This window comes from Lissotriton helveticus, chromosome 11 (genome assembly GCF_964261635.1).
Source record: "Lissotriton helveticus chromosome 11, aLisHel1.1, whole genome shotgun sequence".
Taxonomy (NCBI): domain Eukaryota; kingdom Metazoa; phylum Chordata; class Amphibia; order Caudata; family Salamandridae; genus Lissotriton; species Lissotriton helveticus.
In genome coordinates, this window is record NC_136072.1 from 417,373,448 (window position 1) to 417,390,669 (window position 17,222).

Consider the following 17,222-nt stretch of genomic DNA (forward strand, 5'->3'; position numbering starts at 1 on the left):
CTATTGGCACTGTCAGTGCTTGTTATCTTATTCTAATCGTTTTTTATTAGGTCTCCTGGCGTTTAACAGCGCGTAAGCGCTGTGTCCGCCAGGAGATCTTATGTCGCTGGGTCTGCTTCCCAGGAGACAGCACCTGGCCACGCGCATTTTCTCTCCGAGGAGGCGATTTGAGCGGGTCACGCGCACGCGAACGAGCGCTGTGGCCAGCTGCTGTCTCCTGGGAAGCTCCCACACGCATGCGCATTCACACAGACACACACACGAGAGCCCATGCACGCACGCACATACATACATACAGAGACACACTCTCCCATGCATACACACACACGAGTGCACCGAGCCCCCCCGCCGTCGCACACATACATACACACACGAGCATACACACACACACAAGTGCACCGAGACCCCCTCCCCCTCCTACCTCCTACAACTAAGTTGTCCGGTCCTGTTCTCTTCCGTGCAGTCCTTGGATTCCGCCGGTTTCTCCTCTCGTTGCCCGCTGCCCGTCTCTGCCGGTCTGTGATCCCACGCTGCTCCGCTCTCATATTCCTTCTTGTGACGTCTGCCGGATGGGAGCTCTTAGGGGAGGGGCAGTCCTATCAAGTCCGGCTCGGCGAGGGCTGCAATGTTCTCTATCGGCGGAATACGGCCCCAGCTGTCCGCCATGTTGAAATCCCGTGCCTCCTCACAGACCTCTTTTTGAAATCCAAATACCCATTTACTGGCTGATTTGTACAAAATATCGGCACTGCGGCTGCAATGCTTAATTTGATCCGGTGGTTTCCGGTGGGGTCACCTTTTATTTTTTAGGTTACGTGAAAGCTTTGTTTGTCAAGCTGACATGGGCATATTCAGAACTTTTTCAAAACATTGGCCTTCAATACCATCCCAATTCTGCATTCCACTCATAAATAAGATTAACGGATGTATGTATTCTTCACTACTTTAAATGGGGCAGAGATTGGAGTTGGATGGATAGATTAAGGTGACTCCAGTGAAAACACTATTGCTATGGGTGGGGGGAGTATGTTATCTTTAAACCCATATTGCACGCTGCAGTTTGGTGGACTGATTTAGAGCACAGTATTATTTTTTTGTGCAGTTCTATATAGCTTTAACTCGACCCGTAGGTACTGGAGCGCTTTAAATGAGCATCATCATTAAATATCACACAAGGACACATTCATGTTTTTAGGCACGGGGAGATTACGTGATTGGCCCAGAAACACAGGATGCTGAGTCGACGCCGAGACTCGAACTGGCCCCCCAGTTCCAACGTCGACAGCTCTGGCCGTTAGGCCACTACTGTAACATACAAACCGCCCCCGAGACTGGGAGGAGGGAGGAGTAGTGGGTGCAGAGTAGTGGGTGCAGAGTAGTGGGTGCAGAGTAGTGAGTGCAGAATAGTGAGTGCAGAGTAGTGGGTGCAGAGTAGTGGGTGCAGAGTAGTGGGTGCAGAGTAGTGGGTGCAGAGTAGTGAGTGCAGAGTAGTGAGTGCAGAGTAGTGAGGGCAGAGTAGTGAGGGCAGAGTAGTGAGGGCAGAGTAGTGAGGGCAGAGTAGTGAGGGCAGAGTGCAGAGTAGTGAGTGCAGAGTAGTGAGTGCAGAGTAGTGAGTGCAGAGTAGTGAGTGCAGAGTAGTGAGTGCAGAGTAGTGAGTGCAGAGTAGTGAGTGCAGAGTAGGGAGTGCAGAGTAGTGAGTGCAGAGTAGGGAGTGCAGAGTAGGGAGTGCAGAGTAGGGAGTGCAGAGTAGGGAGTGCAGAGTAGTGAATGCAAAGTAGTGAGTGCCAAGTAGTGAGTGCCAAGTAGTGAGTAGTGAGCGCAGAGTAGTGAGTAGTGAGTGCAGAGTAGTGAGTAGTGAGTGCAAAGTAGTGAGTGCAGAGTAGTGAGTAGTGAGTGCAGAGTAGTGAGCAGTGAGTGCAGAGTAGTGAGTAGTGAGTGCAAAGTAGTGAGTGCAGAGTAGTGAGTAGTGAGTGCAAATGAGTGAGTGCAAAGTAGTGAGTGCAGAGTAGTGAGTAGGGAGTGCAGAGTAGTGAGTAGTGAGTGCAGAGTAGTGAGTAGTGAGTGCAAAGTAGTGAGTAGTGAGTGCAGAGTAGTGAGTGCAGAGTAGTGAGTGCAGAGTAGTGAGTGCAGAGTAGTGAGTGCAGAGTAGTGAGTGCAAAGTAGTGAGTGCAAAGTAGTGAGTAGTGAGTGCAGCGTAGTGAGTAGTGAGTGCAGCGTAGTGAGTAGTGAGTGCAGAGTAGTGAGTGCAAAGTAGTGAGTAGTGAGTGCAAAGTAGTGAATAGTGAGAGCAAAGTAGTGAGTGCAGAGTAGTGAGTGCAAAGTAGTGAGTGCAAAGTAGTGAGTGCAGAGTAGTGAGTGCAGAGTAGTGAGTGCAGAGTAGTGAGTAGTGAGTGCAGAGTAGTGAGTGCAGAGTAGTGAGCTGCCTCAAGTGAAGTACTCTGGTACCCAAGGATGACTAGTAAACAATATTATTCACAACGTTGCTTACTATTTCAGCAACATTTGACAGTTTGCAAATCATCTTTATACAACAATTCAGAGTTTGATAACAAATTAATGTAACACATTGTAATATACAATGCCAATAGCTCAAACTTTAATACTGGGAGACCTATTGCATTGTAAATGCTTGTTTAGTTTAAGAGCTAGGCATGCTGCTAATCTCTGTAATGGCACCACGTGTTGCTTAACTTAAAAGTCTCCAATACATTTGCAAATACAATTATAAAAACTGTCAAAAAAAGTATAAATAAATATAAAAATATATATATATAAGCTTCTTGAAAATATCCACCTTTCTTTCTAACGACCAGAGTTGAGCCAAATCATTTAGAGCCTTCTCTTGCACCTGGTTATCTGATTTTTTTGTTTAAATTTGTTTATTGGGTCTGAATCATCACATAACAAAAAGAAGAACAGACAATAATCGCAATACATTACCACAGTTTTACATCAGATAGGTAAAATTGCATGTCTCGTGACCACAGGTTTTCTCTTTCCATGTGTCAAAGCCTTGTGTGCTCAGTATGTGACTCGTCGTAGAGACATCATGATGTATCGGAGAGGTGTCAGTGTGTCACCCGCCAGTAAACGGCGATGCATGTATTTCCTACCGCATCGTCGGTCCTTTTCCGATAGTAACTCTCAGTCGGGTGTGAGGTATCACTACAGGCATATTAGGTGGGGCCAGTAATGTAGGTGTATCCCAGATTCTCTTTGGAACTATCAATGCTATGTGTGTGTTCAGTATATAACTGTGCCCGGGCTGTCTGCCGGTCTATTATTCAACGATTCTCAACTGTGGGGAATCAGCAACTGGGGAAGTGGGGTGTCGGGGGGGTTCTGACTAAGGTTCTGTCGGATTTCTGTTGTTCGGATAGGCGTAGGAGCTCGACGGGGCATAGGTGCTGCGCCGGAACGCATGAGGAGGGGAGTAGCTACACAAATACTGTTTCGAACGTGGTGTGAGCTAGGGGGTAGTCTAGGGTCAGCTCCCGAACAGGCATGCTCCTGGGTGTCTGGTGGCCCTCAGATGTATCCCGCAGTGAGTGGGGCCGAAGAGGACGGCTGAGTTTGGGGTTGTCCATCAGGTGGGGGCTCGGGGGGGTCCGTCTCGTATGTGAATGTGTGTAGCAACTGCGCCCATTCTAAGGAAATAGGGCGTTTACGGGTCCCTTTCAGTTCTTCCTCCCGAAGTGTTTCTTCCTCTGCCTTCCCCCACTTTTTTACCGCGCCTATCCAGGCTGCCTCTGGTGGGCCCGTTGGGGATCTCCAGTGCATGGCTATCCCCCTTTTCGCCAACAGGATTGCTAAGGACATAAAACGGTATCGTATGTTCTCAGTTCTTTTCCTGCGGAATATCCCCAGAGCACAAGCCTCCCATGTCGTCATATTTGTGACCTGGGTCGTGTCCCTCAATGTTCTGTGCACTCTATCCCAGTACCCTTGTATGGTGGGGCAGTCCCAGAACATGTGTCTAAAGTCCGCCGCAGTAGAGTGGCAGCGGGGGCATGTAAATTGTGTGTCAGGGTAGAATTGTTGAAGACGATGTGGTGTGAGGTACGCCCTATGAAGGATATTAAATTGTATATTTCAAAATCGTGCATTTCTGGAGACCTTCTTGGGGTATTCTAAGGCAGTGTCCCATTCCTTGTCGTGTACCACCCTTCCGATGTCTGTCTCCCATTTCTGGCGTAGGGGCTGTAATGTCGGTAGGACCAGTGTACGTACCGCTTTGTAGAGCCAAGTGACTAGATGACAACCCACCCCCATGTGTAAGATAGTATGAATCACTGGATGTGTTGGGAGCTCCTCTACGTCGGGATTCCAAAACCGTCTACTGCTGTCTACAAGCTGTCTATGAAGCAGGAACTGCCCCGGGTGGGAGGTCGTACTGCTCCATCATTTGAGCAAATGTCTTAAGGTGCCCGTCTTCAAACATGGACTCCATTTCCGTAACCGCTAGTTCCGTCCAGGTGCGTAGGGAGCCCTCCGTGTAGTACGCGTCCCCTCTGGGGAAACCCACTAGTGGCAGTAGGGGGGAATAGAGGGGCGTGTCCTTCGACAGACGGTGCACTCTCATCATGCAGGTGCGAGCTATGGAAACCAGGCGCGGCCGGGAGCGTATCGGTTTGGTTCCAGGAAGCAACAGTCTATGCAGTGCTGGCAATGGCGTGGGGCCCTCCGCAGTGACCGATTCCCCCATGTGCAGCCCCGCCGTCCAATACGAGAGCCACTGTAATTGTGCTGCCAAAAAGTATGCCTCAAAGGCCGGGGCACCTAGACCTCCCGCTGTCGTGGGCAGATAGAGTGTTGTTAATGCTACTCTGTGTCTGCCGCCTCCCCAGATCAACTCTGTGAGAAGGCGATCTAATTCTTTGAAAAAGGAGCGCGGCGGGATCACCGGGAGATTAGTGAAATGATATAGCAGGCGGGGGACCATGATCATTTTCGCGATGGCCACTCGTCCTATTGGAGCAAGGGGTAATGTTTTCCAAAACCCCACCGCGGTTCTAAGCCCCGCTAACGTCTTACGGTGGTTCTCTTCATACAGATCTTCCGGGGTATGGTACAGGCGTACTCCCAGATATCTAGGGGCATCTCCATTCCATGCAAGTGATTGTGATCCAATCCGTACTTGGAATGGGGCTAAATGGGGACTTAGCGGGTAGAGCGTGGATTTGTCCCAATTCACCTTGAGAACGGACGCCTTCGTGAAATCTCCCAGCGTTTCCCAGATACTTGTTAAGTCTCTGGTGGCGTCGCGAATGTATATGAGGAGGTCATCCGCGTACAACGAGACACAGTGTGTTGTGTCTGCAAGCGGAATTCCCCAGTTCGCACCCTCTAGTCTCAGGCGTATCGCCAGGGGCTCCACCGCCAGGGCAAAAAGTAGGGGAGACAGCGGGCACCCCTGTCTGGTCCCTCGTTCCACCGCAAACCCCGGGGAGATGTATTTGCTCAGTCTGACTCGGGTGGTAAGGTTGGTATAGAGGAGTCTAATGTATGCAAGTAGTCTCGGTCCCATGTTGAGTTTCTGGAGGATTGCAAATAAATAGGGCCACAGCAGGGTGTCAAACGCCTTTTCAAGGTCTAAAATTAGGCAAGCAGCATTTGGGAACCGGCCTCCCGTGGTGTCCTGTATATGGAATAATCGGCGTATGTTCTGCGACGTGTTGCGCCGCGGCACAAACTGCACTGATCTGGGTGGACCAGCGGGGGCAATATTTGAGCCACTCTATCAGCCAGTATTTTGCCCAATACCTTGCAGTCCGCATTAAGCAATGTAATGGGCCTGTAAGGCGAGGGGGCAGTGGGGTCTCTATGTGGCTTCAGGAATGTAACTATCACCGACTCCCTCAAGGATCCTGGCAGCTCACCTCTGTCGAGGGACTCGTTGTACATGGTAACCATATGTGGAACCAATTGGGCCGAGAATGCGCTATAATATTCAAGAGGAAAGCCATCCACACCCGGGGCCTTGTTACGGGCCAACTCTCTAATCGCTTGCTTGACCTCCGCGGTCGTCACCTTGTTATCTAGCTGTTTTTGATCCGCCGATGGGATCTGCGGAAGTGTCAGTGGGTGTATGAATGCGTCAACCGCGTGTGGATCCTCCTGGCACGATGAGCGATAAACCGAGGCGTAATAGGTGTGAAAAACTGTTAGTATGTCAGATTGCGACTGTCGGAGTCTGCCCGCCTGATCCCTAATTTCGGTAATCGGTTTTATTTCCAGGTCTTGTTTGGCCAGCCAAGCCAAGAGTGTTCCTCCCCTGTTGCCCTCACGGTGCATCCTGGCGGCATATAACCGGAAGTTATACTTACGGAGGTCCCTCAGGGTCGTAGCATAGGCCGTCTTTGACTCGGCCAGTTGCTCGATGGTGGCCTCCCCCGTGACCTCTTTTTTGGTGAGAGTCGCTAGGGTCTGTTCTGCGGTTTGTAGCGCTCCCTCAAGTGGTTTGCGCACTCCCACTACCATCTGTATGCAGTGCCCTCTCGCTACTACCTTATGTGCATCCCATTCCAGTGATCTCGAGGAAGCTGTTCCCCTGTTCAATGTAAAGTGATCACGAATATGGTCTCCATGTTCTTGTTTGAACACCTGATCCGTGAGGCACTCACGTGGTAGTTTCCATGTGGGTATAGGGGGGTGAGGCGGTTTCCATGTAATGGTCAGGATATGTGCGTCATGGTCCGAAAGGACCCTACCCAGATAATCTGTGTGCCGTACTTTGGGGAGTATGATCGTGGAGCATAAGAAGCGGTCCAGACGGACGCATAAGTCATGAGGAACCGAGCGGAAGGAGCAAAGCCTGGTGTCAGCATGGCGCGCCCTCCACACATCTACAAGTGACCAGTGTTCCACCCACCTTTTAAAGAGGTCTGTCTGTTTATAGATCGGTGAATGTGCCGGCGGGGGGCGGGACCTATCTAGACTAGTGTCCAAGACGCAGTTGTAGTCCCCGCATAGGATCCAGGGGAGAAGTGTGTGTTGGGATAGTGTTCCCGTGAGATGGTCCCAGAAGGTGGCCTGCTCTACATTCGGGGCGTATATGCTACCTATCAGCACCGATTGTCCATCCAGTAGACCCCTTATCATCGCAAATCGGCCTTCTTTGTCTGCGTAACGCACTTGCTCCTGAAAGGGGGTGCCTGGCCTAATCCATACTAGCGCTCCTCTAGCGAACGCTGAGTACCCTGTGGCGCATAACGTACCCCTCTACTTTCTTTGAAGGCGCGCAACCTCCGCCGCTGTCAGGTGGGTCTCCTGTAGGAGAGCTATGTGTGCCTGTTGTCTTTTTATGTAGGCGTACACTGCGTATCGCTTACTTGCCATGTGCATACCCCGTACATTCAGTGTAAGCAGAGTAAAGTCAGTGTTAGGAACCCTCGCTGTCATGAGTGTCGTTAGTTATCATCTCTGTTCTTCCCATCCGTGTCCTCACCTGCCCCATCGTTCGCTTCATCCTCGTTAGTGTCCCACCGAGGAACATAGGAAAGTAGGGTAACAAGGGAAACATTGTAACTGTGTTCGGGGAACCGTCCCAACTAACAGGGCCTTTTGTACAAGACAATACGTCCAAACTGTGCATCTTGCAGTGTCTCTAGTTCGTTACAGGGGGGGGTGTTAGCGTATCACCACCGGTGATCGGTGCTGTCGCCGCCCATGTCAAGCTGCAAAAAAGGGGGATGATGCCTGTCGCCGCGGTCGCAGCTCATGACTGACCAGTGGTACTGCAGAAGCCCTGCCAACCTGAGGCGTTCTGTTCGGAGCCAATCGTTCAGTCGCAATCCGTCATATCAGAGTGTCCGCCGTTTGCGGGGTCACCAGAGGTGGCGTCAAGGAGCCCTCACGGGAGGTATGTGTCTCGCTGAGTTCTTCCTCAGATGAGAAGATGTGTGGGCCTCTATCTTCGTCCGAGCCCTCGCCCGTGTGCTTGGCCTCCGATGCCGCCTGCAGAGCCCTCCTACGTTCCGCGATTATCTGTTCCAGACCAGGGGAGTTTCTAGTGGTGGGAACCGAGGGCCGGTGGAGTTGTGTCAGGGCCACTCGTTTAGGTTGCCGTCGTCGCCCTCTATGGGATTGGTGGTTCTGTGAAGTTGGTGCGGCAGTGAGATCTCCGATATGTCGTTCCACCCAGTCTCCTGCTTCCGCTGAAGTATCGAAGAAGTGTGTGGACTCTTTGGAGATGATCTTCAGGCGAGCCGGGAACAGCAATGCATATTGAATGATATGGGTGCGGAGGGTGCGTTTCACTGCTAGGAACGTGGCGCGTTTTCGTTGTACTGCTTGCGAGTAGTCCGGGAATAGCATCACCTGTTTATCCTCCACTTTGAGCGTCTTTGCGTGTCTGGCTGCCCGTAGTATTGTATCCCTGTCACGATAGAGAAGCAATTTCAGGAGGAATGGTCGGGGGGGGGGCACCCGCGCAAGGTCTTCGGGTTGGGACCCTATGCGCCCGTTCAATGGAGAAGAAGGGTGAGAGATCTTGCGCACGGGTAAATGTGCCGATCCATGTCTCCATGTACTGTACGGGGTCCAACCCTTCCACTCCCTCCGGCAGATTAAGGATACGTATATTGCTACGTCTGGAGCGACCCTCCAAATCATCTGTCTTGTGCTCCAGGGCCTGCACTCTAACCTGCAGCTCCTTGACAGCCTCCTGCTGCGTCTGCGCCTGTGGTTCCAACTCCCGCAGCGTTCGCTCCCCCTGTGTGACCCGATCCGCGAGCTTCCTATGATCATTCCGGAGTAGGTTGATGTCTGTGGCGAGTTCCCCAAACTTATTCTCCATAGTTACTCGGGACAGTTCTATTGCCGCCAGGACTTTGTCCAGTTTGGCCGACATGGCCTGCGATTGCGTGGAGTCCTCCAATGGGGTTGTTCCTGAAGGGGTCGGCGAGGGCGATCCTCTAGGTTTCGGGGCCGAGACCGTGGTGGTGAGTCGTCGCCCCATGGTTCGTGGGGGGGTGCAGTCGCCGCCTGCCTGCTACCACAGCTCTTGTGAACGATCTCGGATGTCAGGGACTCACCCGTTCCGCCGTTTGGAAATGCAGTCTGTGCTGCCCTACCCAGTTGCACCTGGTTATCTGATGACAACATTTCTTTTTTATTTCAACATGTCTTATTACATTTTTATACAAGAAAACATTAGCAATTCTGTTACAGGGTTTGCATCGATTAGTCCACTCGCTTTTAGACTATATAATTCTTTGCATGCCCTACCTGTCTTAACTGTCAAGAAGGGAAAGAAAATCAGAAAGGAGCATGAAAGCAAGGGCTGGAAGAAGAGATAGAGGACAGGCACCTGATATTTACATTGCTTATAAATTACGTCTGACATTGGTTGGGAACATTAGGGCCCAATTACATTCTTGAGAGGGTGACAACATTTCTATTGAAAATGCTGTGAGGATCTTAATACAATGACATACTGTAAAGTGCATTTAATAGAAATGTGCTATTTACAAGGAAAGTACCTTAATGTTTTTTTCTTTTTCATATGTTGAACATGATATCCCCCAATCTAATTATAACCTAGATGACTTCGGAAATAACATAAAACAATGGGGGACACTTGCGATGGATAGAGAGAAATATAAACTGGTATTCCAATTTTATTAAGCAAGTTCTTTATATCACTTCTCCAATCGATGAAAGGTTCACTTTCTTGCTTACATTTTTAAATGACCCAAACACCTGAAATATTTTATATTATTCAGATTCTGCTCTACACATTTACCTCCTCATGCAACATGGCAATAGGTCATTCACCAACACCGTACCTTTGAAATTTTCCCCATTTCATAGATGTCTGCTTTTTCCTCCTCCATTTCAGAGAAGGCAGCTTCAGCCCGGGCGACGGACTCATCCACAGTGGAGCAAGGGTTTGGAAGGCCCTTTGGGAAGTAGAAACGTGGAATGTTTATAGCTATTGGAGCACTGACAATTACATGATTCACAGGCGGTGGAGGAGAGGCAGGACGAGGACTAGGCACAGGGATCACTGGTGCTGGGGGCGGAGTTCCAGGCTTCTTTTCTTGTCTGCTTTGAACCTGTGAAGAGAAAAAAAAAGAAAAATCATTAAGTTCGATGTACATGACTTGCATTCACTTCTTTTTTCACAATTTCCTGTAACTGTATTTCTAAGCCCTGAATCCCGTTAGAGCCGAACATGCATATCTTTACAGGGTGGCTTGAACAAGTTTCCAATTGATCAACACTAAAATGACTGACCACTGGATTATTATTCTATGTATTGGGTCAACCTACTACCTCTCCCCTTGGAGGAATAGCCGTTACTGTAGCCGCAAACTCCAGAACAAAGGGTTGCAAAAGCTAATAATTTTGCTGCTGTTGCAAAACATATACTGTGGAGCGAATATAATAGATCCTTCAACTCCTTAACATTTATCCTACAAACTACAAGGTTGAAACCCATGTTTCTAAAATCTAATCAAAAATAGCTAAGGAATAAAGCTTACCGCTATCTCAGAATTTTGATGATAATTTATCTTCATGTCCCATTGATCCCACTGTCATTACTGTATTTTCAGGAGAAGACGATAATTGGCCAGAAAGAGCCTGCCAAGTGGCTTCTAGGATTCTGACATTGCCTCTCAAGTGTCCTACCTCGCTTCCCCAAATGGGAGCAACACAACTCCACTGCTTTATCCAGCGCCTTTTAAGTTTTCAGTTACTAATGAAATGCAGCTAGATGAAGAAGCAGCTCTACTTCATATTAAAATAACAGGGACCATATTATTGAAAACTAAACAAAGCAATACATGTAGCCAAAAAGACAAAGGACTTTTATCGAAGAATGTAAATTCATACTCTTAGGTTTACACAATACACATAAATACAATGTATATCTATAACTAGGCATACATTTCCAAATAAATATAATTCAGAAACTCCAGGCAGAGATTTAAGACATGTTGTAGGAGTGTGTTTAGGAATACGTGTGAAATTGAAAAGAATAGGAAAACAGGTGTCACCTAATAGAAATACAAAACTGATAAATATTACAATTGGAAGCACATAAATAGAACCCGCAATCTGCGCTCCTCCATTGCGCTGCAAGACGTAATGGAGATATGACTGTGTTGTGTGCCATTGTGGATATGTGTGTTTGGGATATGCAATATGTTATGGTGTGTCTTTGAGTTTTTAGAATAGTGTTAGATGAGCCATGTTTGTTAATAAATCATTAACAATATGTATATGTATAATTCTCTACACAGGCGCATATATTATGCTAACATTTATATAATGTGATTTGCATATGTGTCTGCAATGTCTAAAGGTATAGGACTACGTTTTACATTTTCAGTTTTGTATTGTTTCTACAGTTGTACAATGTGATGCCTACAGGTGTGTGAAAGCTCGAAAATTAGATTTTCTTTGCTTATGCTTTTGTATATAGATTTAAGCAGTGACTAACGGAAGATGACTGTTTTCAACTTTTATTATTTACTTTTTTTATGTCCGGAGATTTGTGCTTGTAGTATTATTTGATGCCTCCGCCCATTTGTTTGCGACTTCCTAGCTACCTGTGAGTGGCCATTTGTGGTGTGACTCTTGCTCCAAGGCTTGACTAGAGTCCATAAGGGGCTCATTTGGGCTGCAGCACTACTAGAGTAGATAACAGTGTAACTTAAGTAAATTGCAACTGGCTTGCCTATTTGTAGATGTGTTTTTGTATTTGCATGTTACTCACTCTGACCCTCGATAATTCTTCCTTTCCTCCTTCAGCTTTTCAGTAGATATTTCACGTTTTCTAGCAACTCCCACAGTCACACCTAAAGCGTAGGACTACATGTGCAGAGTCCTAAACAACTGGTGGAAAACTCCACTCATAGGGCCATATGTATCAAGGAAGCAATTTGCGATTCTGTAATAGCGATTTTTAAGAAATCGCTATTTCAGAATCGCAAATTGGTATGTATCAAGAAAATCGCAATTTTTTTGCAATTTCTTGATATTCCTTAATTGCGAATTCGCAAATTGCGAATTTGCAATTAAGGAATACTTTCCCATTCATTTCTATGGGCCATAAGGCCCATAGGAAGGAATGGGAATTTTTTAATTGAGAATAATTTCAAGGGTGCAGGGGTGTCCTAAGGACACCCTGTTGCACCCCTGAAATAAGCATAGGTGCACATGTGGTGCACATACATGCCCTAAGGGCATGTATATGCGTCACATGGCACTTTTGAAAAATGCAAAAATGTGCATTTTTCAAGGAATTCGCAACTTTGGTGGTAATTTGCAATTTCTTAATGCCATTTAGCAATTTTTTTGGCTTCTTACATTGCATTTAAGGAATCGCAAAATTTGCGATTCCTTAAATGCAATCGCAAAATAAGGAATCGCAAATTTTGCGATTCCTTATTTTGCATGCAGATTTGTGTGATACATACCATTTTGCGAAAATGCGTTCGCAAACGCCGAAATTCTGTGAATTTCGGCGTTTGCGAACGCATTTGGACATGATACATATGGCCCTTAGAGAGAGAAGCAACATAGGCGATGACTTCCCTCCATGACTCAGCTAACTGCATTTGTAAGTATGTGAAGTCACACTATATGAGTACTACTCAGATTCAAAAATGTCTTCGTGAAAAGGCTCTAAAATGTGCATGCAAGTGAATACACCCCAAGAATGTTATTCACTATCAGGGTCTGCAGATGCCCACTTGTCAGACCGACCACTTTTCTACTCGGTTTTCTCTTTTGTGAGAAACTACAAATCGGTGTTTCCAAAAGCTATACTGAATTGCCTAACTGCCTAAATGAACGTCATCGATTGACTAACCGTGCCTGATTTGCCATCTCACATTTCCACAGACAGTAAAGTACCAATTATTTCTCTACCCATTTCTTACGGTCCTTCCAAAAGATCTCGTCGACATGTGAAAATTTACAAAACAAAATAAAAAATACGCAATTGAACTGCTTAACTATTTAAGTAAACAAACAAGACACCAGTTACATCATTAAACTTTTAAAAGTTATGCATTGTTTTATGATACCCATGAATACACCTCATAAGCTTTCTTAATTAAAGTTTATAATATGAAAGGAAAACAAAGTGAGGTAACTTATCCACGAGCACCAACTTGAACTGACTACGGGCATAAAGCACAAGGTTTCCTTTTATTTCAGGAGCGTTGACTGCTTGCCACAGCTTTTCCTCATCGCAGGCTGGCATGGTATGGTATGCTCCTAAACCTTGATTGTGTGGTTGGCAGAATGGGTATTTACTACACCCTGTAAATACTGATTGTCCGGGGTAAGGTATGGTGAGTACCTCCTGAGTATGGTGAGTACCTCCCACTTCGAGTTTTGGCCTCGGAAATAAAGCATAAAATGCAGATTCGATATTCACATGGAAATCTGCATGGTTTGTCCTTTTAATTTGACCTTTTTCCGTGGCTATATTTCACCAAGTTTTACCATGCTAAATGTATCAAGTGAAAACAGCGGTGGGTGTGATAATTATTCTACAACGTGGAAGGGAAAGGAATTTAACCGCAACCACAATCAGAACCTTAGAAGCTAATATTCCTTTACTTCAAGCTAAACAATGGCACGTGCCAGCCTGCGTCACTTAGGCCATGGGTAATGAAGTGCATCAGTTCAGTAAATATGGATCCTAATGCTAACAGTATTCAAAAATAAACATTTCGCAGCTTGTCTGCTATTCGAAAGCCAGTCTGCAGTTTAGAAAAGTAATCCACACTATATGAAAACCAGAGCTGGTCTTGAAACCTATTTGACTGTACATGTAAGAATGTGAACATGAGATTCTGTAGAGTCGGAAATATAAGTGCTTCATTGTGCATAAGATTTGTAAAATGGGTCTACAAATAATTTTCCTAATTCATTGATATAGGCCAATGTTGTGCCGCCCACTGATCGCTCTATCACGTGATATACTACACGGTAATAATATCCTATCTACTGCATCGAACTAATGCTACATAGTACTCTCCAAAGGTAAGTGTGGGTGGAATTATGAAAGAAAATACCTAGTTACCCGCAATGAAGTGAGAGGCTGATGTAGCAGATATATTACTATCAAGAGGTCAATATTGTCAGTTTTGTCATAGTGACATACAACTGCTGCAGACATATACGTTAAACGAACTCAAGCCCAAGTAAGATGAACATTGGACATCTCTTCCTTGACTCCAAAATGTTGTTCTCCTCAACAGCGAGTCCAATCTCTATCTTCTCTCTTTACTGCAAAGCCAACCATGCTCTTCTCCCTCCCACAATCCTATCCCTGAGTGCTGGATCATGCCAGCCTCACCCAGGTGTGTTCTTCCCCTTCTCTTGCCATCTCCGACTTTATGCGATTGGCTTCTGTACACCCGTTCTGTATCCTGCAAATGGCCACTTCTGGAGACCCACGATGGGAACAGCATCTCTGCTTCTCATCTTTTCTGTGCCTGGTAGTAATGTCAATGACATGGCACGATCTCTGCATACTGGAAAGTGAGAGGGGATGACAGTGGTAGCTAGACTGCTCTGTAAGAAATGAAACATGACAGAAAGGACATGTGCCTATGGATGTATCCATTTTGACAACTATGGTTTCACCTAACTTCATATCAATACCATGTCAGTTTACCTATGTCTTACCTCTCATGAAGCTCATACATATTAGCGAGTTAGTTTGTTCCACCAAGTACTTTGAAAAATCAGACTGTAAAATGAATATTTCTTATTTAACAGATATACAGAGTGCCCAAATTTATACCAGTATTTATTTATCCATGATAAAGAAAATATGGCAGATGGTTGAGGTGTGATCTGAACAGGCTTCTGAAGGAGTTGGATTAAAACTAAGGGGCTGATTATGATGCTGTCAGAAAAGGCTCCGACCATTGGTTGGAGCCTTTCCGACAGCATCTTCATGGGCCAGTCGGATTCCTTTCCACCTGCCTCATTTCAATAGAGGTCAGAAAGGAATCCGACCGGTCATTCTGACTGGCTTCCGAGCCCGTCCGCCAGTAGGAATGCTGTCAGTAATCCCAAGGATGGCTCTTTCTGCCCAAGGGATTACGATGTCGGATTTCAACAGCCTTTCTGTGCTGGCCTTTCCAACACACAAAGGCTGTCAGGACTTGACTTTGGCCCCCCAGCAGGCCCCATGGGTGCAAGGCCTCCGGTTGGAGGCCGAGGGGGCACCAATGGTGCCCCTCTGTTGATTCCTGCACCCTGTGAACTGCACCTCCTAATTTAGAATGGGGGCATGTATTCCGGCCAGAATACATGCTCCCATTGTAAAGTATAGGAATGCGACCAAACAGTGTTCGGTCGCATCCTAATTAGTCAGTCGGGACTGTCGATCGGGTGTTGGTCGGTCCCATGACTGAGACGATGTTGGGCGGAGGAAACTCCGCTCGACATCGTAAGAGGGCCCTAAGCTATTTATTACAGCTCACACAGTACATTGTTTTCAGCTAAGGACACTAGGTCATGTATCCGACTGCAAAAAATGTTAACGCAAAGCCCACCCACATCGTCGTCCTATTTCTCATCGATTGAATTGTGTAGGGAGAAACTAAAAATTGTTGACTCGCATAACAAGTGGTAGCAATTACAAGACGGAAATTGTGGGAGTGTAGTGAGTGAACTCAAATCTTCTGAAACTTTCTAAATTCAGAGTGATGGTAGTATGCTCCTTAATTCACCCAGGTATGGCCTTGAGCAGAATCTCTGACAGCTGCGGTGTACACTTCCCTTTACTGTGAACAGGCTCCAGTATAAAAGGTGCAAGTCTGCCTGATCGCTACACCATTCCATCTCACGCCATACTATTGTAAACAGTAACAAGGCTAGCAACTGTTCAAATGAATTTTAGGCAGATGAAGTGGGCCATAGAAAACTGTGGAGAGGCTACCTGGTCGTCGCACATATGGACATGAATTTCTTTATTACATGCTCAGATTAGAATGTCCACATAGGTACAAGATGAAAGGCCAATTGAACCATTCAGTTCCTATTTGGAGTGATTCTTCCTCAAAAGGAAACTCAACACACGTTTTCTTACCTTGGAGTTTGGAAAGAGGCAAAAGCCATATTAAATGTGGGTATCGTATTATATGAATTGGGCAAACACTTTCTTTCAAATATGTGAACTTGAGCACTGTTCTTTCACGAACAAGTTGTGTATCCAAGTTTTACACCGTATGTAGCAAGAGACCAACACATTCTTGTGAGAGATGTTTTGAAGGTAAAACGTAAAACAATGAAGAAGGAATCCATCTCCAATTCTGTTATACATGGCATCAAACTGTCCTGTGATTTGTCAAAAAAATAGGCATAATAAAATTCCAAGTCCATACTACATCAAAGCAAAGACAGCTAGCTGTCACAGCTTTATGATTAAAATCTTCAGTGGCATCACACGGTCCTTAAAAATAAAATAAAAAAAGACAGCGTATGGGCCTCTATTTTGAAAGGCTGATTTTAGTTCACAGCTTGGTAGAGCAGTTCCTTAAAGCCTATACAACTAAAATATTATAGCACTTCCTACCACAAGCTTTCCTTTTTGTCTTACTGAAAATAATTGGTAATCAGTTTATTCACTTCAATGATCAACTTCAGAAGAATAAAGGGCTGATTCAACCATGTTGGAATGCAAACTTGTTACATCGCAACACATGCCAGCAGAGAGCGCTTAGCTTACCGAGTCCTTTTTAGGTCTCGGCCTGCCAATGCGCTTGCGCATTGCTGGCGGAGATTATAGTAAGGGCAAAAGAACTGTCTAACAACGGCGGATTAGCCACAGTTCATGTGATCTATGCACGTGCACAAACCAGCCACGTCACAAACCACCATTTGTCTGTGCCTCACATCACACTTCAAAGGCTGCCGCTCCCCTCCCCGCCGCCCGCACTCCAGCACTCTCCTACTTCCCCTCCCACGGCCGCTCTTCCCATTCATGCGCTCTGCAAGTCACCATTTGCCAGCATGCGGCCGCTAGCACTTTCATTTTTTTTTTCTCTTTTACTCTGTTTATCGTCTCCATCGCTATCCCTCACTGTTTCCATTCCTTATCTTCTCTTTTCTGGTGATCGTACTCTCTTCCATTTTGAGTCTGTCTTTCTCTATTCTCTTTCAGTAATTTAAGGAAATATTCAGAGCAACGTCTCACCCCTCAAAGCGTCTCTTCAGCGCCACTTAAACCCCTGGCTCATTCA

The 17,222-nt window shown here is 46.3% G+C and overlaps 1 protein-coding gene across 3 annotated transcripts in view; it reads right to left on the reverse strand.

The window, feature by feature from the left end:
* PPP2R3A (protein phosphatase 2 regulatory subunit B''alpha) overlaps positions 1–17,222 on the reverse strand; it is a 1,303,908-nt gene that overhangs the window by 224,091 nt on the left and 1,062,595 nt on the right. For all 3 annotated transcript variants that reach the window (XM_078665893.1, XM_078665894.1, XM_078665895.1), the window contains one exon: positions 9,789–10,058. In XM_078665893.1, the coding sequence (XP_078522019.1) occupies positions 9,789–10,058 (270 nt within the window). The remainder of the gene's footprint in view (positions 1–9,788; positions 10,059–17,222) is intronic.